The sequence below is a fragment of the Gymnoscopelus braueri genome (genome assembly GCF_963280865.1).
Source record: "Gymnoscopelus braueri genome assembly, chromosome: 21".
In the NCBI taxonomy this organism is placed as follows: Eukaryota; Metazoa; Chordata; class Actinopteri; order Myctophiformes; family Myctophidae; genus Gymnoscopelus; species Gymnoscopelus braueri.
The window spans coordinates 26,740,361-26,759,388 of record NC_137623.1 but is presented as its reverse complement, the minus strand read 5'-3'; the positions used below and the strand labels follow the sequence as shown (position 1 = coordinate 26,759,388).

The window sequence follows — 19,028 nt, the reverse complement described above, 5'->3', positions numbered from 1 at the left end:
AGATCAGGGTAGAAAAATCTACCACTGATCCCTTGTTATTTACTCTGAAAGGCATTCCATGTCTCTGTATGTGCCTTTTCTATTCTTTTTACATCTACAGGTTGGCCTATGGGAGCATGGCTCATATGCTCAACATGTTGGTTTACCTGTTAGGGCTGCTGCCCCTTACACATCTGATAGTGAACCTGAGGCCCACATTGAACACCACCGACCGAGGCAATAATGGTGTCATAATGGTGCCCATACGTTTTACTGAGGTACGGGTGGAGATGGTGTTAATCTATCATTGATGTACAATAGCTGAAAATGTATAGAAAAGAGCAGAAGCTCTTGAGCTTACTACGGGCACACACTCCCACTCACACTGAGCCAAGTGTGTGCTTAAAATGCTTATATTAGTTTAGGGCATAACGTTATTTCAATACATAAAAGAAAAAATGAAAAATGGAAATCTATGTTGGCAAAGGCTAAAATGTTTCTGTGAGTCCAAAAGGCTGTAATTGCTTATTAGGGCAACTTTAATGACTACATGAATATTAATAGATTTATAAACTAGACTAAAAGATTGTCTACTTTCAACAAAGCAAAACAGGACTATACGCCAGACAACTGGAATAAAACAGAAACCAGAGGGGATATCATCCTACTGAGTACACAATACATAGTAACTAATGTACTGTATCCATTCATTTAACGATGCAACATTGTATTTAATCGTCTTTCATTTGCTGTCTCTATAGGCTAGAAATAACCAGTGATTCATGTGGCCTTGTTGGTTGTTGGTCAGATCTGCTTGCCTTTGCCTAGAGTAGACCATTTTATGTCCTATTATCTTTAATGACTTACCGCATCAGCCCCACATAATATGGCAATGGTACCGTAATAACCTTGTCATTGTTCTGTTACTTAATTTACTCTCTGTAAGCTATTCATCATGCTCACTGGCATCAAGGTTAGAATGCCAATCCTCATGTTTACATTATTATTGCCCTTTCTGTGGCATTTGCCACGTGCTTTACATCAACAATATGCCACATCACATTTGAAAATACACATTCACACAAATTGTTACATTTAAAAGAGGGTCACCAAAGTTAATGGTTGTTTAATAGTTGCTTTCTTTTATCATGTTGCACCGTGTGTGGGTGTGTTAAATGTGAGGCATTTCTTTCTTCACTCCACAGCAAGACCCATTGTTGTCCGTCTCTATGGTGCTGGTGCTGGTCATGAACATCTTTGCCATAGGGAAGGAAGTGATCCAGATATCACAACAGGTAAGTGTGTTGTTGTTGTTGTTGTTGTAAATGTCAACAATTCCCATAAAGATGCATCTCATAAATTATGGCCCTGTACAGTATGCCCCAGGAAAGCATGATGGGCTGACTTTTTTGAGCAGACTGATTTGTTTGCACCTGATGCCATGACAACACATTGAGGTTAGACAACACACCCATCAGATCTGCTCAGTCCATCGAGATTTTTAAGTCTTTACTTAAAACTCACCTTTTCTCTTTGGCTTTTAACAGCATCTGATCTTAAAATGTTACGTTTTTTTTTGCGTGTACATTGTGCTCATGTACAATTCCTATTTAACTCCTATATAACCTTCTTATTTAAAGAATAAGAAGGTAAATGTAAAGCGTCTTTGGGTACTTAGAAAAGCGCTACATACATTTGAGATATTATTATTATCAAGGCTGTGTTTATGAACTGAGTGTGCTTGCAGGCATTTGCAGTACAGTTTACAGACACTGTTTAATAGTGGTTAGAGTTAAAGGATCTACACCATGAATTTAAAAAAAATATTTGATATTTAATATCATATGGTGTATGTCCCTCAAACCTTTTTCAAAAGGTTTGAGCCTAAATCATCACTCAGATATACTCATCCCAAGTCAATTGTCTCTGGCTTATACAGCACTTTCAGCTGCAATACCAAAACGTCCTCTTGGGCAGGGGGGGGCTACTGAGCAATTCTGTCTGGCCAGCATCAATGCAATGGCAATGCAAGTGATGTCACTTGCATTGCCATTCTGAAATGGCCTGTTCAGACACGCCCATTCTGAAAATCTCTGAAATGAGAATGAATGACTGAATGTAAAAAAAAAATATTTTTTGGGGTACAAGAGACACTGGGGAGCCCAAAAAATACCCCCCCCCAAAAGAAAATGAAATTCATGGTGTGGCCCCTTTAAGTACTATTTTCAAGTGGTTAAGTTTAGGCACAGGTTTTCTAGTGAATACGGTTAAGCACAGATAAAAGTGAGGGTTAATGTAAGGGTTAGGGTTCAATAGTGTTACTGCTAGGGTTAGGATATGGATATATTTGAGTCCACACTGTCCACATTTCATTATGTAAATAACATCACATTTGCAGAAATGCATCAGATTTCTGACATTGTCCCACCTGGTCCTGATTCAGATTGTGTCTCGGCATCACTTCCTGGCGGGGACTGACCATTGACCATTTTTGTTTAAAGGAGCTACACCATGAATTTAAAAAAAATATTTGATATTTAATATCATATGGTGTATGTCCCTCAAACCTTTTTCAAAAGGTTTGAGCCTAAATCATCACTCAGATATACTCATCACTTGGGTCAATTGTCTCTGGCTTATACAGCACTTTCAGCTGCAATACCAAAACGTCCTCTTGTGCAGGGGGGGGCTACTGAGCAATTCTGTCTGTTAATAAAAAAAAATATTTAAAAAAAAAATAAAAAAAATAAAAAAAGGAAAAATTCTGCATAAAAAGAAGCATCTACGAAAAATACAAAATCGAAAAAAAAACACTTTGAACATTTTTGAACAATTCCACCAAGTGTTTGAGGTGCCTGTTTCACCCACTTCCGGGGGGCGGAGCCAAAAGGAGCCGAAGTATTTGTTCGTAGACCCCCACTTAGGGGGGGTAGAAAAAGTTTCGGAGCGATTCGGGCACTTTTCATTTAACATTGGGTTTGCCATCATTAATGTTTATGACATCATAAACATTTCCATTCTGAGATCACCTGTTCAGACACGCCCATTCTGGAAATCCATGAAATGAGAAGGAATGACTGAATTTTTAAAAAAAAACATTTTTTTGGGTACAAGAGACACTGGGGACCCCAAAAAATACAAAAAACCAAGAAAAAAGTGATTTTCATGGTGTAGACCCTTTAACCAAAACAATCCAGTCCAGTCCAGTCCAGTCAAGTTCAGTCCAACCCAGCCTAGTCCAGTCCAGTCCACCAAAAAGTAGTGTACTGTAGCTAAACAAACTGGAACAACAACATTTCTCTTACATTGTTAAGATAATTATTGTTAGGGAACAATACACTATACACTAAATGTCAATTTATGCTTTGAGCGACGGCACGTCTCGCAACGATCTGAGTTTTGAGCATTCACACTGTGGGTACTGGAACCTAATGCTAATAAAGGGTACATTCATTAATGTGCATTCTCAGAGCAAGCACAATGCAGTATAATCTTACAGATTTTTAACACCAGCAATTAGGCTATACACACACAAATACAAAAATACAAATATAAAACAATAACGGGTGACGGCGTCCATAACAACAACAACTCAACTTGCGAGCTTCCATGGATGGAGTCATCCATGGATGCGTCTGTCGGTGTGTTCCCAGTTAAAATGATCTGACCAAGAGTAGTCAACAGCGTCAGAAATCACCATTTGGCATCGCCCTGCTTGGCCCTGCTGGAACATTTGAAAGAAAATGTACATCCTATTACCTGGTACTAAAAGAAAAGGCAAAGAAATTGTGTTAGAGACGTGGCATGTTGAGTAGTAAGGCAGCAATAGTCTAATGGTGCAGAAGTCAGGACCCTAATTGTGTCTATTTTCTTTTTCTGTAAAAACCCTCTTTTTCATGTAAAAGCGTTGGAATTACTTCAAGGATGCTACCAACCCGACTGACTGGGTGGCAGCTATCGCATCACTTTGCTTTGTCATTCCACTCTTCCTGAATGCTGAAGGTTCCATTCACTGGCAAGTTGGGGCACTGGCAGTTTTCCAGTCCTGGATTGGCTTCCTCTATTATTTCCGGAGGTAGAGTCCATCAAATTACAGTAACTTATCAGTAAACAGAACTCTTTTGTATAAATTCTGGGTATGTTTCATTTAGGTGTTTCTGTACAGCAACACCTAAATGCACACAATCAGAATTAATGTTACTTACTTCCATGGATGAAAAAGGTCAATGAACCTACATGATTCCTTTGTCAGGATTGCTAGGCTACTAACCATTCACTACTGTTTCCACAGGTTTGAACATTCTGGGATTTACGTAGTGATGCTCTTTGAGATCATGAAGACATTGACCCGCATTTTAATACTGTTTGGGCTTCTGACCTTAGCCTATGGTGTGGTTTTCTATGCACTGGTGCTCAAAGGGGTAAGAGATGAAAATACAAGCAGACACTGCAGCTTTAAGACCGGTTCATACCAACAGCGATAGTTAGCTTTTCTTCTGGCTGGGTACGAAACGTCTCAGACATCCACATGACCTTTGTGTGTATGTATGCCTACAGTGTAGTTCACGCCTAGTTCAGACCACAGTGAGCTTCTGGTTAGTTGTCTCGGCGTCTTAGCATTTACAGCAGTCTGCTGTGTCCTGCAGTTCTATCAGGTGTATTAGAAACGGTTGAGAATTTTAAATTAGCCTGATTCTCAATTACCTTGACATTACTTATTTTTTATTTTGACAAATCTTGTCTCATTTCCCTCTTACTCAGAGGCACATACATTTTAGTGTAGAGGTGATTGCTGTTGCATGAGAAATGACCTTGGAGTAAAACCAAGAGGCTATGTGGCCAGACACAAATACTTGAATAATATCAGACAACAACACATCTTAAGAATGTATACGTTTTTAGGTAATTGATAAATCAATTACACTATTTCGCAAGTATTCCAAGTATTCTGTAAGCTCAGTGTGTTTATCATTGTTAACGTCTCTTTGGATTTTGATTAACTTCATTGTTTAAATGTATGTAATAAATTGCTTTAAGAAATTATCTAATAATAAACTATTATTATTTTATCATGGCAGAAAGAATTTTCGACTTTGCCTCTCTCACTGATGCAAACCTTTGTGATGACGGTCGGGGAACTGAACTACCAAAACAACTTCCTAGATGTAGATTTCAACGATGAGCTTCCATTTGCTCCGGCGACATATCTGTTTCTTGTGATCTTTATTTTTGTCATGCCAATATTGCTGATGAACCTAATGGTAAGCATGAATTCATTCTATAGTTCTACCCCACGGTTTTCTAAATGCATGTTTATGTTATTTCAATAAGGCATAATAGGTAGGAAATTTTTTTCAGTGCCTTGCCTCAATCAACTGATTCCTTGTTGGTGCATCGACTTTTACAAAATGAGGGAGTCAAATGGTACTTTGTGGTAATTGCTGAACACAGTGAAAATGTATGGTCTTACTTTTAATGTTGCAGATTGGTTTAGCGGTTGGAGACATTGCTGAAGTACAAAGAAATGCAGCCCTGAAGAGAATTGCCATGCAGGTCGGTATGAGGCAAATTAACTGTCTGAAATTTGTCTTAAAAAAATAAAATTAAAAAGTAATAACTATCCCAATGTTGTGTCCGTAGAATGCCCCATTTCTCATTAAACAATAGTCTGAAAGCTCTGCTAGCAGGCTCTAGGGGCCATGTTGTTCCTTGCACCCACCCATACCAAAGTGGTTTGAACCAATGGCATGCAGAGCAGAGTTATTATAGTTTTGAAATATCAATTATCTCCGCCAGGCCGGAAGGCCAGGAGCTGGAGTTTGTTTCCCGCACTGTGTGTGTGTGTGTGTGTGTGTGTGTGTGTGTGTGCGCGTGTGCGTGTGTGTGCGTGTGTGTGTGTGTGTGTGTCTCTGTCTGTCTGTCTGTCTGTCTGCATGTTCGCAGCTAATTTCAGAAACCACTTACATGCACAAGCTTCTTCCATTTGACGAAGTCAGGTTACACTGCTAGTAGGCCGTAGAAAACTCCATCCCAAATGTTTCAAAATTGACCTCATGGTGGTGTTATACCAGGCAGCTTAAGTTTTAGCCTATAATTCCCCTGGATTCCTTGGATCAGGACGCAACTCTCCATATCTATTGTGTGTTTTCTATATAGGTCTGATTTTATGTACTATGCACGGGACCCGAGTACATAATTTTGACCCTTTCATTTACTTACATGTCTGGAATGACAATAAAAGTCACACCACACCCATTTCAGCCTAATTAGATTTTACACAAATTTGCATTTCTAATTTAAAACATACTTTTTGCTACTAATCCTCCACATTTGATCCAAAACTCAATATCTCTGGAGTCATGTCTCATTCAGAATTTCAGATTTTTCATATTCCATTCCGATTGGCTATAATTGCCTTTGAAATTGTGCAGGAGGTGCCTTTTTTTTTGCATCGTCCGATCAACCCCAACTTTTAATCACACATTGAGGGGCCTCCAAACAAAGCAGATGGCGATACATTTATTTAAATGCATGTTTGATAGATATAGACACCACATATTGATCCTCAGTCCTTGTTACAACATAGTCCTAATTTGTTCTCCAAATGTTCCTATAACTTTGAATAAGAACTTCACATGCTCCTTTCAGATTGAGCTCCACACTGGTCTGGAAGAAAAACTGCCTTATTGGTTCATGAAACGAGTAGACAAACCCTTCATCATCGTCTACCCCAACCGCAAGTGTTCCAAGGTGTGCACGGACTCAATGTTTTTGCAACAGAAAACTGTATTGATGCTGAAAAATAAAGACTGATGATGTATCTTTATTACTCATTTGGGTTCAGCATTTGACTCTGAGGCCATAAGTCCCAATTAGAAGTACCCAGTTAATTGTGTTTCACTTCTAATCTTATGAACACAGTTCTACATGAAGCTATTCATGTACTGGTTCGATGACATGAATGAAGCACCCCGTCTACAGACTAATTCACAGGAAACCACTCCAATGGAAAAGGAACTCCAAAAGCAAAAATACAGGTAAACAAACTTGAGGTTAAATGACAAGATAGAACACTGGTAACTTTGAAATATGCATTTGAAATACTAATAACCATTTAATGTTCCCTGTGGAACTCACTCCCAGATCACATCAGAGCTGCCCCCACCCTCACCATGTTTAAAACCACACTCAAAACCCACCTTTTCAGAATCGCATTCCCTACATAAAACCCCAACCCCTGCCCCTCCTTTTTGTTTTGTGTACCTTTCTTTTATAGTTTTAATCCTTTTTAACTAGTTGATTCTAATAAAGTTGTTTTTATTCTGCTCTGTAAAGCGACTTTGAGTATTTAGAAAAAAAGCGCTATAAATTGTATGTATTATTATTATTATTATTATTATTAAATCAGAAATGTGTGTTAACATGTAAATTCAATACAAAGTAGTCTCTCTTTCTGACAAACAGCATACTGCATAATTGTCTTAAGAAGTACTGGTAGGACAGATGGAGAGACACAGCATGGCAGTTTTTTCTTATGTGTGAGCAGCCTCTAGTGGATACAAAGCAACCCAAAAGCCTGTTTTCTTACCAGGCTCACATTAAATGAAATAAGCATATTATTGTAATCCATATTTGATTACAACACACCAGGACTATACAAAAAAAGAAGGGGAAAAAAATACTACCCAGGATATGAATAAGTCAGGATCCTCTGAGCCAAATTCACCATATTCACATGTTGCCGTTTTGCTCTTACTCATTACTCATTCTGTCGTCTTGCATTCTCTTTTTCAGACTGAAAGAGATGTCCAGCGTGATAGAGAAACAGCACAATCTCCTTAAGCTGATCATCCAGAAGATGGAGATATCGTCAGAGGTAGACGAGTGTGATGGCCCCGCGGATGTCAAAGGAAGCAAGTGGACAAAACTTAGGAAAAGTCAATTAAAGGCACAGAGTTCATCTGTGATGTGGATCCCTGTGATGAAGGCTATTGAGGCCAAGAAAAAAGGCCAAAAACAATGCAACATTTAATTACAATACAAGTAATTACATAACGGCACAAGCATATTACTGTACTTACTAAACAATGCAATGAAAAATATAGCGCCAGTGGAACACATTTACTATGTTTACTGTGTGTTCCACTACTATGAATGTAGCTGCATGAGGACATTCAGTCAGTCCAGCTTTTGAAACATGTCAGAGGTTTGGTTTATGTATTTACCATTACATTTATTAGGGCGCTGAGTAAAAAGATGATACTCACAGTATATCCTGTGGCACTGTGTACTGTATGCTTGTCAGTGGCATATTGACATACTAACTGTTAAGAGACTCATTGTGTTGGGTAACTACAGTATAATTCATTGCTTCTTTCATTGTCTTGTGACACCTGAATCTATTTGTGCCTCCATGTCCAATGTCTGAATACTGCAGTACAAACACATATAACCCCATCTCACCTCTTCTGTTGTTCCAAGTCACTATCTTCTTCATAATGGATAAATGGATAATGTACTTTGTGCAGTTGTGTGGTGAATTGTGCTGTTCCAAGTCACTATCTTCTTTATAATGGATAAATGGATAATGCACTTTGTGCAGTTGTGCGGTGAATTGTGCCATTTGTCTTTTAACTTCTGCCAAAATGAAGGCATAACTATCTGAAATGATTACAATATAAAACTACCTACCGTGCTGTACAATGACCTCTGTGTTTGTATGTTTGTACCTTTGAGCATTATGTCTGTGGTCAAGCATGCAAACTTGTATCCGTTTCTAATGAGAGGGCGGACATGAATAAGGAGTGATTTAATACACAGATGACTCATCTCCAAGAAATTTCAAATGGCAAGGCCTTCAACTTTCCAACGCTAAGTAATGGTGCTGACAATAATTTACAACTCCAAAGACCTCAGATAGAACTACCTCTTTCTCTTTGTGTGGAAGAATTAGCATGTAAATTCAAACTGGCCCCTGGAAGTCATCTCCTTAATATCGATAAAGGTTTATTATTCTGTAGCACATGCATTACTATGTCAGCAAAACATGATGCAGAAATTCTGTATTTGAACAGATAGCCTATATGTACAGAGAGAGATAGACACACTGATGTCTCTTAACACTGTATGAAATACAAAAGAAACAGCTCACAATACTGGCTTTTGAATCAAGTTATATAAAAAGAGAGGGTCCACATCTGTCAGAGATCTGTACAGAGAACCATGCCATTATGTCCCAGAGGTAAACAACAGGCTAACAGGAAAGTCTCACCCTGAGGTCTTTGACAAACTCATAACAACTGTTCCCAGGCTCTGTAGTCACACTATGGGTTCTCACACATCAATCTCACAGTCAGACTGGCTATTTAACGCACAGTGTAGTGCTCCATGGCCATTATGTGTTGGTAATGGGTTTGGCCTGGATTATATGGTGGTACAGTACCCTTTTGAATTGATAAGTGCACAATCCAAGTGGTGTTGTATATTCTACAATGTAACGCGTATTTGAATGTGAGAATATGCAATCCTATCAGACAAAAATCTAAAGCTGTAAAGGAGTAAATATGGAGATAGGAAGAACCCCTCTTTAACTATTTTTGAGGATTTGCCTGTGACCAAGACATTTAACTCAATCCATCCCATACCAGCTCAGTGGCCTTGATGGTTAGCGTGTCCGCCCTGAGATTGGGAGGTTGGAGTTCAATCCCCCGGTTAGGTCATACCAATCAAAGACTATAAAAATGGGACCCAATGCCTCCCTGCTTGGCGCTCTCTTTGTAGTATATATATATTTTTGTGAAGCACAATGATTATTGAAATGCGCTAGATAAATAAAATTGACATGACTTATCTAGCCACCCTCCAGGTATGGGCCTATATGGGCAGCAGTGCTGAAGGCATGCATAACAGTGCCGAGAGCATGCATGTCCAATGAAACTGCCACGGTTCATTATCTAAAAATGAAAGGTAATGTGTCGAGTTGGATTAAGGTAAAGTTTAAGATTTTAGTTATTTTTGTATCTATACTCAGATGAGGCCAACCGCATGGAATTCCTCTCAATAACGTGATAAAGTGATACATGTTTTGGTTGTTGTGCTGCAGCTGGCACAGTGGTGACCATGGGAACCAAAGGGCGGATGGGAGGAAAAGAAACGTCCCCTGACATCATGGGCTTGCACCTGTCCCAATGTTTCTCCAGCACATAAGTGAACAGGCAAGGGCACTGATAGGGGTCATGACCCCTGAGAGTCTATGCTGATAGACAAATGCTAAGTTCTTCCTTCAAGTCAAGGTTTAATTGATATTTATTACCGTCGGCCCCAAATGTAATTACTGCCGTGGCAAATACAATAAGCATGTAACCATCCATTAGACTGATGTTTTGGACAGCAATCTCAGTTTATACTTGATCAATCAACTTCTACATGTACAAAATGAATAATGTACACACACTTGTTTTTCTCAGACCACTTCTTTCTGACAGCAAATGTTGCACCAGGGTGAATTGTGTCAAAAGCCAATGCTGTTAAATGTTACATGAAAAATATGACAGCTTTTCAAATAAAGCATACTGTAAAGCCAACAATAGAACGCCAGAGCTCGCACCTTTCAGACTGTCAGTCATCCCCATAGACTGAGCTGACGGATGCACTGACAACGGATGAGACAGCATTGTGCCTGAAGGCTCAATACCTCAGCCCGATGACACTTCCGAAGACGGGTTGGGAACAGAGAGGTCCCTCCAAAGCCCAGCTGATGCCAGATTTTCTTGTGAAAATGGACTTGGAAGAACAGGATTATGGGACACATGGGAATGTGCCCTTGGATTAGGGAGCATTCCTGGTCCATGACAGAGGGAAATCTGAGAAATACGGAGCTGAGGAAGACTGCAGGGTGCGTACCCCTCACAGCAAGCTGCAAAGAGAGAGATGAGGAGAAAGAAAGCTGGCAACTGGCTCCAACAGACACTAACTAAGCGAACGATCTTGACGAGTTTAGATTCAGATACTGTATCTGAACAGTGACATGTTATCAAATCAATTTTGCCCCATTATTGGCAGCATATGAAGCATGAGGAAAGAGATCTAAAATGAGGGCTACTGTATAGGTGACATGACAGCTGCTGAACGGTGTGGAAGCCTGTTAGCCTACAACCTACCTAGCGTGGTCTAAGGACAAAATCAACCATGCCCCTCAGCTGTGCAGTTAGACAATCCTTGGCTGAGTATTACCATTGTAATAAAACAAAATAAGATACAGTATATTTAAATGTCACTGTGGTTATGTGGTTATCAGATTTTCGGGAAAATATAGGGTACAGGAGTCAGAAATAAGTGAGGGTTCCACAAATAGGGGCAGTTTATATTTATTCAAAGAATGTACTGTAGTGCGAGGCATCTTCTTTTCTCTGAAGACTCCCACTCCACTAAGCTCATTCCAGTTCCCCCTAAACTACACCTGCGTTTGCAATTCCTTTGTAATGCTGAAAAATCCCAGACCCGATTTATACTTTGTTGCATGCCGGTGTCACACACCAAAAAAAAGCAGATCTACACAACGCATTGTGAGCTTGTAGATCGGCTATATTTGGTGTGCAACACTGGCGTGCAACTAAGTATGATTCAGGCTTCACAAGCAGCAGCAGACTCTGTCTGGATGAGAAGCGTCGACCTCCTCTGTGAAAGGTGCCATGAATGCTTGTATCTCAGCAAACACACTTCACCCAGTGGCAGAGACAGTAAGAAGCTTTCAAACATCCTGAAGCCGTTTCCCTCCCTGGCCAACTTCCTAGCTCCGTCCTCGCCCCGAAGAGAAATATCCTGCCCTCTGCCCCTGGGAGGAGCCTGTCAACTTCAGCTTCCCTTTATTTATCACATCACAAGTTTACAGCTATATAGAAGAGTTTGAAATGATGTTGTGCGCAAGCTACCTTCAATTTGCGTGCGCGTGTTGTGTGTTCACAAACATATATGATACTGTATGTGAACAGGCAAGTAATTACATACATGTTGCCCCATTATTGGTCGGCTTTATTGTGTACAGTAAATAAAACATGAAGAAAGAGCTCTATAGAACAAGAGCTACTGTCATGTCATCTGTTAAGTTAGACACTGTATTGACACACCAGTTAGCCTACAACCTATCATGGTATAACAGCCAAACCAGCCATGGAAGGGATGCTCTCAAATCAGTAAGCAAGGAGGGAGGAATTTAAACAAGGAAAGGATAGATGGAAAGAGTAGTACTATGGCATCCTGGGAATAAAGATGATGCGCCCCACCCACCCCCTGCCCCACCACGCCCATGCCAGCCCTCCAGATGTCGTGGGAAACGATAACAGCTGGGGCTGATGCACACAGGCTGCGTGTGAAAGGCGGCTACATCTGCAGAAACCCTATCCCTCTGTGAAACTGGCGGAGGATTAGCCACTTTTGATAAGGTCCTCAAGACATTTCTATTACCAAGACACATCTGTGAGAGAGACACACTTCAGAAGTGTATGCCATATAGGCCAACTGTGGTCAAGTTACTGGAGCAGTGCATGCTGATAATTATCCCAATATTTCAATTTCATGGAAAGGACTACATTTGTAGAGTCAGTGTCCACCTATTAGTTTTGAACTAACAACCCGTGGCTTAGCTCTTCTAAACAATCTCTCATATGTTGAATGTGGCCATGATCAAGCTGCAGATTATCTGCCTGTCAGAGTTATTAACAAAGTCCAAACAGAGGCAGTGTGTTGAGGTCGTGTTCTGAGGTCATGGTGGGCTACAGAAAAGGGGGTGGGGAAAAGTTCTGGGGGGGATGGGGAGCAGTAGTCGTGCCAAGCCCAGAACACTTAAATTAGGCGGGTAAGCATGAGGGCAGGTTTCAGAAGGAGCAGCAGCCTAATGTCAGCCTCAAGTATTTGTCTTAATTCCATTATTCAAGGGCTGAAATCTTAAGGCAGTGGACTGGAATATATTCTTGCAGTTCTTGTATAGTTTTAGTGGTACCTGGGGGATCAATTTAAGTAATTTATGTAGTAGGCCTTGGCTGTAATTTGTGATTAAAAGATAAGAGTTTTTGTGGCAACAGGCTTCCAGAAAGGATACGCCATCCGAGTGCTGCTCAGCAGCAGTTATGTCCACTGGTTCAGTAGCAAGCGACGCGGAAGACTTTGAGATCTATCACAGGAGGACGTCTGCCCCTTTGGAGAAGACCAGGCGGAGTATTGCCTGTTACCGTTCAAACGAGTATTCAGATGAGGAGTTCTGCGATGAGGTCGAAGGGAAGAGCAAACAAGAGCGCAAAATGTCCAGCAGGTCGCATCAGAAGGACACGCGTCAGACGCAAAGGAACGCGGCCAACGCACGGGAGAGGGCGCGGATGAGAGTGCTGAGCAAAGCTTTCTCCAGACTCAAAACCACCCTGCCGTGGGTACCAGCGGACACCAAACTATCTAAACTGGACACGCTGAGACTCGCCTCAAGCTACATCTCTCACCTCAGGCAACTCCTACAGGATGACAGACTCGAGAACAGCTTCGTTCACCCTGTCAATCTGGTAGGAATCTCAATTTTAGCTTGTCATGTAATAACTATGTTGCGCCACGGTAAGTGAATAAAATGTGTTTCAAATGGGTCAGTGATGCATGGAAAAGGTGTTTAATGCGTTAAAATGGAAAATGCACAATCACTCATCTTAAGTGATTGTGCGTTTTCAAAATTTTCAACGAACAATTCACATTATTAGGCTACTTCCATGTAATGCCAAATATGAAATCTGTTAATAATAAACCATGTCGCTCTTTCATTCCAGACGTGGCCATTTGTGATGTCAGGGCGATCAGAGGACAACCAAGACATCTCCTCAACGGCCAGACTTTGTGGGGCAACAGCGTAGGACTGCTCTCATGGAGCCACATTGTAGACAATTACCAGCATTTGTTCTCTGAAGTTTGGTGCGGGCAAAAGGTCTGTCGATGTTGACCTTGAAATCCCTGTCCAGAACATTGCCCCCGCCCCAACTTGCTCTGGCCCCATCTCTCCCTCTAAATGTCTAACATGATCTCTTATCCTCCTGCTGTGTAAGCTATTAATTGCCATTTTTAAAATAATCAATTGATAGGCATCTTTCTTGTCTTCTGCAAAGAGCTGAGCAATAAATTGACTAGGCTACTCCAAGTTATAAGGAGCAGAGAGACGTTAAACGTTAAATAAGAGACTGTTTTTAAAGTTTGTCTTGTAGCTATTGAACCACTCTCCTTTTGTGCTTTTGTATTTGTGCAACTTTTATGCTATTACAATGTTTACACTGGAAGCAATGCCTTGTCTTTGGCTATTTGTGGTTCTTCGGTTTAACCCTTTTTGTCTTGAGCATTGTGTACTACCAGTTTTGTGTGCCATTATTGGACAATGTATGATGAAAACTAACATTGTGTCCCATCCTGATTCCTGACACAAATCAGGTGAGATGTGGGGAGAGAAGTATTAGGCATTTTTGTTGTCTGTATGTTTATGCAATGACAGAATTATGACCATCAATAGGCTTTTTTTTTTTTTTTTTTATCTTAAAGCTCTAGAAATACTGTTTTCCTTGAATGGCCTTGTAATGCTGTGATGTTAGAGTGTACCAAATCACCTCACAGCAGTAATGTTATCTAATGTCACCTGGACATAGGCTATACCATATCACCCAGCCCTTATGTGTAACTAGCCTACATTTTGTACAATTATTTATTTTCTGTGTGATAACTATCTTTGTGTTTTGTAATTCCTGCAAGTCTGTTAGTATAGATTACTTTATGTGGACTGGATACATTTGTGTCAATAGTATACAATTATCGAAGTTGCTATATATGTTTTGGCTTTCATTTATTTAATATTCCAATGCATGGATATGCAAGACACATTTATTGTTTGCAACATATGATTATGTATTTGGGGGCTAGAACTGAAACTAGAATCCGCTCTCCAGTGATAGCAAGGAGTTTTACAAGTAAAGTGAGGCATTTGGGCCTGTAACGGTCTTCTTAAAATATTAACGATGATGTAAGTGATATTTTCTTTGTTAAAAACAAGTTTTTTGTTAAAATGTTAAAGCTCTATATTCTGAGAGTAATCATTGCTATAGTGTTTGTTTAGTAACAGGGGTCTCTCTGTATCTCCAGCAGTTGAATTTCATTTTCAAGTGGGTCACTAATTTCATCCAATCAGGAAAGAGAGCCCATTTATTAGCTTCAATTGTGTTTGACTGTTATAGAAATATTCCAATTCCAAATAATTGTGTCTGCTCATTCATCACTTCCAACCATTTCAAGCGTTTATCCTGTATTCTTTATGAGTCATCTCTCTATAATTGTTATGCTGACCTAAACATGTTTTAACAAAGGAAAATATCACTAGCAGAACCCTTAAATGCTGAAATCAAATGCAGAGATTCAGAGTTAAAGTATAGAACTAATAGTCCTTGACTTAAGCAAAAGAATAAGCCTTTCACATTTCCATATTGATTTGCTGAGTGTGTAACTTTTGTAATTAAGTGTAACTTTTAATTAAGAGAACCTGCCAAGGTTTGTATGGCAAGTCACATGGCATCTGATCATTTCCCTTGGTAGAATTTGCAATCAGCTGTTTTGAAAACGTTATCTTTGCATTTAAAAATGCCAACTAAGGAATGGGTGACAAATGCAAATACATCATGTTCTCCATATTGAGTATTTTTATATGGTCAGGCGCTCTATATCTGATTTACAGGGTCCTCAAACCTCTTCATAGTACCCACAAAGTTGAATGTATGATACAAAAAAAAAAGTGTTTCCACTTGTTGGAAATACTGTAGATCATTTTGGTTTAAAAGTGAAGTATAAACATAGTGTTTTGTGTCATAAACTAGGCAAAAGTTCAAAATGGAGCTAGCAAAACATCAGAATTGTGACAGATCTAATCTGCTAGCAAGAACTGTAAGGATTCCTGCAGGCATTACCACACAGAATGCTGTTTCATTACCACACATTGGCTTTTCACAAAGCATGGGTCAGAAGTTCAGGAATTAATGAAAGTGCAGTACATGAACAAAGAAAGCTAGAATCAATGGCAGTGATCTCTTCATGTGTGAATACTTTTATTCATAATAATCCCAAAAATGATGTGAGTACAGATGGATAGAGCCCCTGGTCTGGGAAGTTGAGTGGGACAGACTGATAGAGTAGACGGAGGAAGAGGAGAACAGAGGGAAGGAATTTAAGGAAGACTTTTCATCAGGTTCCTGGAGAGTTGCAGCTGTTGGGTTGTTGGTGAGTTTCCCAGGACTCTCAAAAGCTCTCTTGGGAGAAACAAGCCACTGTATTGGTCCTGACCAGCTAATGAGCCAACTTCTCACACTAGCTCAACTCTGATTCTTGCACCACCGACTTCAAAAGGTAGCCTAACAAGGTATTTGTTTATTGATTACGCTTAGCTAGAGAGATGAACCATCATGTAACCAATGCCAAACCACAACAATGATGACTGAAGAATCAAGAGTAACAAGTTTTATTTGGTGTCTATCAGTATGATTTGTTTTGTTTGTTTTTTGTTCCATCACTGACATCTAGTGGCGAAGAAAGAGATGGTCAGAAAAAAACAATATTTATTATTGCCTGCTTCTAAATAAGGAATTGTTGTAAATCACATAGTAGATATACTCACACACATATTTATTTATTATTTTGGAGGGGTTCATTGCTTTAGATAGATAAATAGATAGATAGATATTTATCGTATGTATACACATCATACAACACAAGTAGCAGCTGATCAAAGAAATAAACTAGAAACGTTTTCTCCTTGGAGCACAGGTCTCTGCCAGACCAGTTATAGAAGTCAATAAATATTAGCCAATCAGGATGAAATATGAAAAATCGGACAGGTCCGTCTTGATGACATGACTATAGATATAATGTGTACTACCGATTTGTGTGATGTTTGGACAAACTCTGTAGGAGTAATATGTTTTGCAAAAATCTGCCTGCTATAGGCCAATGTGAGAAGGGTGGCATTTCTTCCTCTGCCTAGTATGAATGTGCGTGCAAAGTTTCACAGCAATCGAACACTGTGTTCATGATTTGTGGCATTTTGTTCAAAACGAGCCAATCCTGAAAACCTTGGAAGCCAATCTCAGCCAATCAGGGTGCAATATGAAAGATATGACAGATGTGTCTTGATCACATGACTATAGAGATAATGTGTGTACCTGGTGGCGCTATAACAGGCCAGGCCCGGCATCACAGGGGGGTGTGAGGGGGCAAAGCCCCCTCAACCAGACCATCTCGCCCCCTCAGGCGTCAAGCCTTCCTCAGCGTGTTAAGAAAGTGGTAAGTGGTGTTGTGTGTACCAGGAGGGACTGATAGACAGACAGACAGACATGACAAGGACTTCAGCTGCTGTCTGTAAAAATAATAACCCTGTAGCCCCCCACCCACCTTTGTCGGCTAGCGCCGGGCCTGCCTACATAGACATACTGTAGGTTTTGCAACCAAGCCAGTCATGAACCAATACAGCCACACTGTCACAACTGACAACTTACAACAGCAGCCACGCAACTGTAGTTCCACATCAGTCCTCAATTCCAAATGAACATTTGGAATGATGGCTGGTATGTCACGGCCCAAAACCTCTAGCTTGAACTTAAAAGGCAAACTCACACATACTGTAGGATAATTGAAGTGACCAAGAGCCACATTCAAATATACTTCTGTTCCCTGTTACAACTCACTACTTTCAACGGCAGACACAACATACAAACTGTAGATTTGCATCAGCATTCAATTCCAGAGCTAGAAACAGCCACTAAACATGTATACAAACAGCAACAGCATACAACACAAGCAGCAGCAGCCAAGAAAAAAACAAGGTTCCTACCTTGAGCCGTCTTCTACTTGACTTCATCAGTTGTGTAAGTGAAGCCACATGCCAGGGTCAAACTTTGGAACTCATTATAGAGAGATAGAACCCCCCTCTCTCTAGTAGTTCATCCTCGGATGAGCCCTCTCTAGTAATCTCCATCCTCCATATCTGGCAAGCTTTGCCAGTACTTTCCCCTGCTGTGAGCACCCGGTGTAAATGGCAGTGACCGGCCAGCCTCATTCTCCTGGCTGTCATCTTCTCACTCACCCTTGGTAGCCCCCCATGCAGATGCTTGTTGGTAACATGTTCATCCTGGTTGATGTTTAGTATTAGCTTGATATGGTGGGGGAGGTTGGACTTCCACACACTAGACATGCCCTTCAGAGCCCTCCATGCAAGTGATTTCCTCACTTTAAGGTTGTGTTGACCCATGAGCCCAGGTATTTAAAGTCAATTACTTCTTTCCTCCTGTTGTCATTAGAGGTGGATGGTCTGTGAGGGAGTTATAGGTGATTTGGTTTTCTTGTCATTTATCGCAAGACCAACCTTGGCAGACTCTGACACAACTCTGGTCAGGAGCACCTGTGCCTTCTCTACATGTTCAGATAGCAGGCAGATGTCATCTGCATAGTCTAGAGCAGGGGTTCCCAAAGTCGGGGTCGCGACAGAATGGATGAAATACAATCTAAAAATTATTACAAATAGTCCATTTTACCATTTTAATACATTACAAATGCGCACCGAACGTGCAAGTTTTTGTGCATAAATTACCTCCAGGGTTAAGTGGGGTCGCGAGTCAATGGCCGCATTATTTTGGGGTCGCAGGCTGAAAAGTTTGGGAACCCATGGTCTAGAGGTCTGTTAAGTAGTGAAGCCAAGTTCTTGCTCCCCTCTACTGATAGCCTGCATACTGTAAGTGCATAGTCCAGGACTATTATGAAGACAAAGGGGGCGAGGGTGCCCTTCAGCAACACCCTTAGGATGTCAAACTATGCCATGTTGTTGTCTGCGGTCGTCCCCTTATCTCTTGTACCCATGTACAACTACATGGCTCCTATAGCCCAGAATAGGGTGGGAGGGACACCATTAATCTTGAGTATCTGAAAGAAATAAAAAAAATATTCAACTGCAGATCTACTTAGGGGCCACACTCAGCAAATCAATTGGGAAAAAAACTAAA

General features: G+C 40.5%; 3 protein-coding genes across 3 annotated transcripts in view; all 3 read left to right on the top strand.

Annotated features, from left to right (window-relative positions):
* The window catches only part of trpa1b (transient receptor potential cation channel, subfamily A, member 1b), a 36,204-nt gene extending 27,672 nt beyond the window's left edge, over positions 1–8,532 (top strand). The window contains exons 20-28 of the mRNA XM_080418509.1: positions 101–257; positions 1,185–1,274; positions 3,885–4,054; positions 4,271–4,400; positions 5,058–5,240; positions 5,464–5,532; positions 6,628–6,729; positions 6,901–7,016; positions 7,774–8,532. Of these exons, the coding sequence (XP_080274635.1) occupies positions 101–257; positions 1,185–1,274; positions 3,885–4,054; positions 4,271–4,400; positions 5,058–5,240; positions 5,464–5,532; positions 6,628–6,729; positions 6,901–7,016; positions 7,774–8,011 (1,255 nt within the window). The 3' untranslated portion in view covers positions 8,012–8,532. The remainder of the gene's footprint in view (positions 1–100; positions 258–1,184; positions 1,275–3,884; positions 4,055–4,270; positions 4,401–5,057; positions 5,241–5,463; positions 5,533–6,627; positions 6,730–6,900; positions 7,017–7,773) is intronic.
* sbspon (somatomedin B and thrombospondin type 1 domain containing) overlaps positions 1–19,028 on the top strand; it is a 297,594-nt gene that overhangs the window by 217,298 nt on the left and 61,268 nt on the right. The gene's annotated exons all lie outside the window — the stretch shown is intronic.
* Positions 12,888–14,805, top strand: msc (musculin (activated B-cell factor-1)). The gene is made up of 2 exons (XM_080418064.1): positions 12,888–13,526; positions 13,782–14,805. Exons 1-2 carry the CDS (start codon positions 13,104–13,106, stop codon positions 13,863–13,865), a joined length of 507 nt encoding a protein of 168 aa, XP_080274190.1. The 5' UTR covers positions 12,888–13,103; the 3' UTR covers positions 13,866–14,805.

Bases quoted from the DNA above. Each gene is read 5' to 3' on its own strand.
- msc (XM_080418064.1), top strand. From the start codon at position 13,104: ATGTCCACTGGTTCAGTAGCAAGCGACGCGGAAGACTTTGAGATCTAT. The intron at 13,527-13,781 runs GTAGGAATCTCA...CTTTCATTCCAG, and splicing joins TCGTTCACCCTGTCAATCTG to ACGTGGCCATTTGTGATGTC.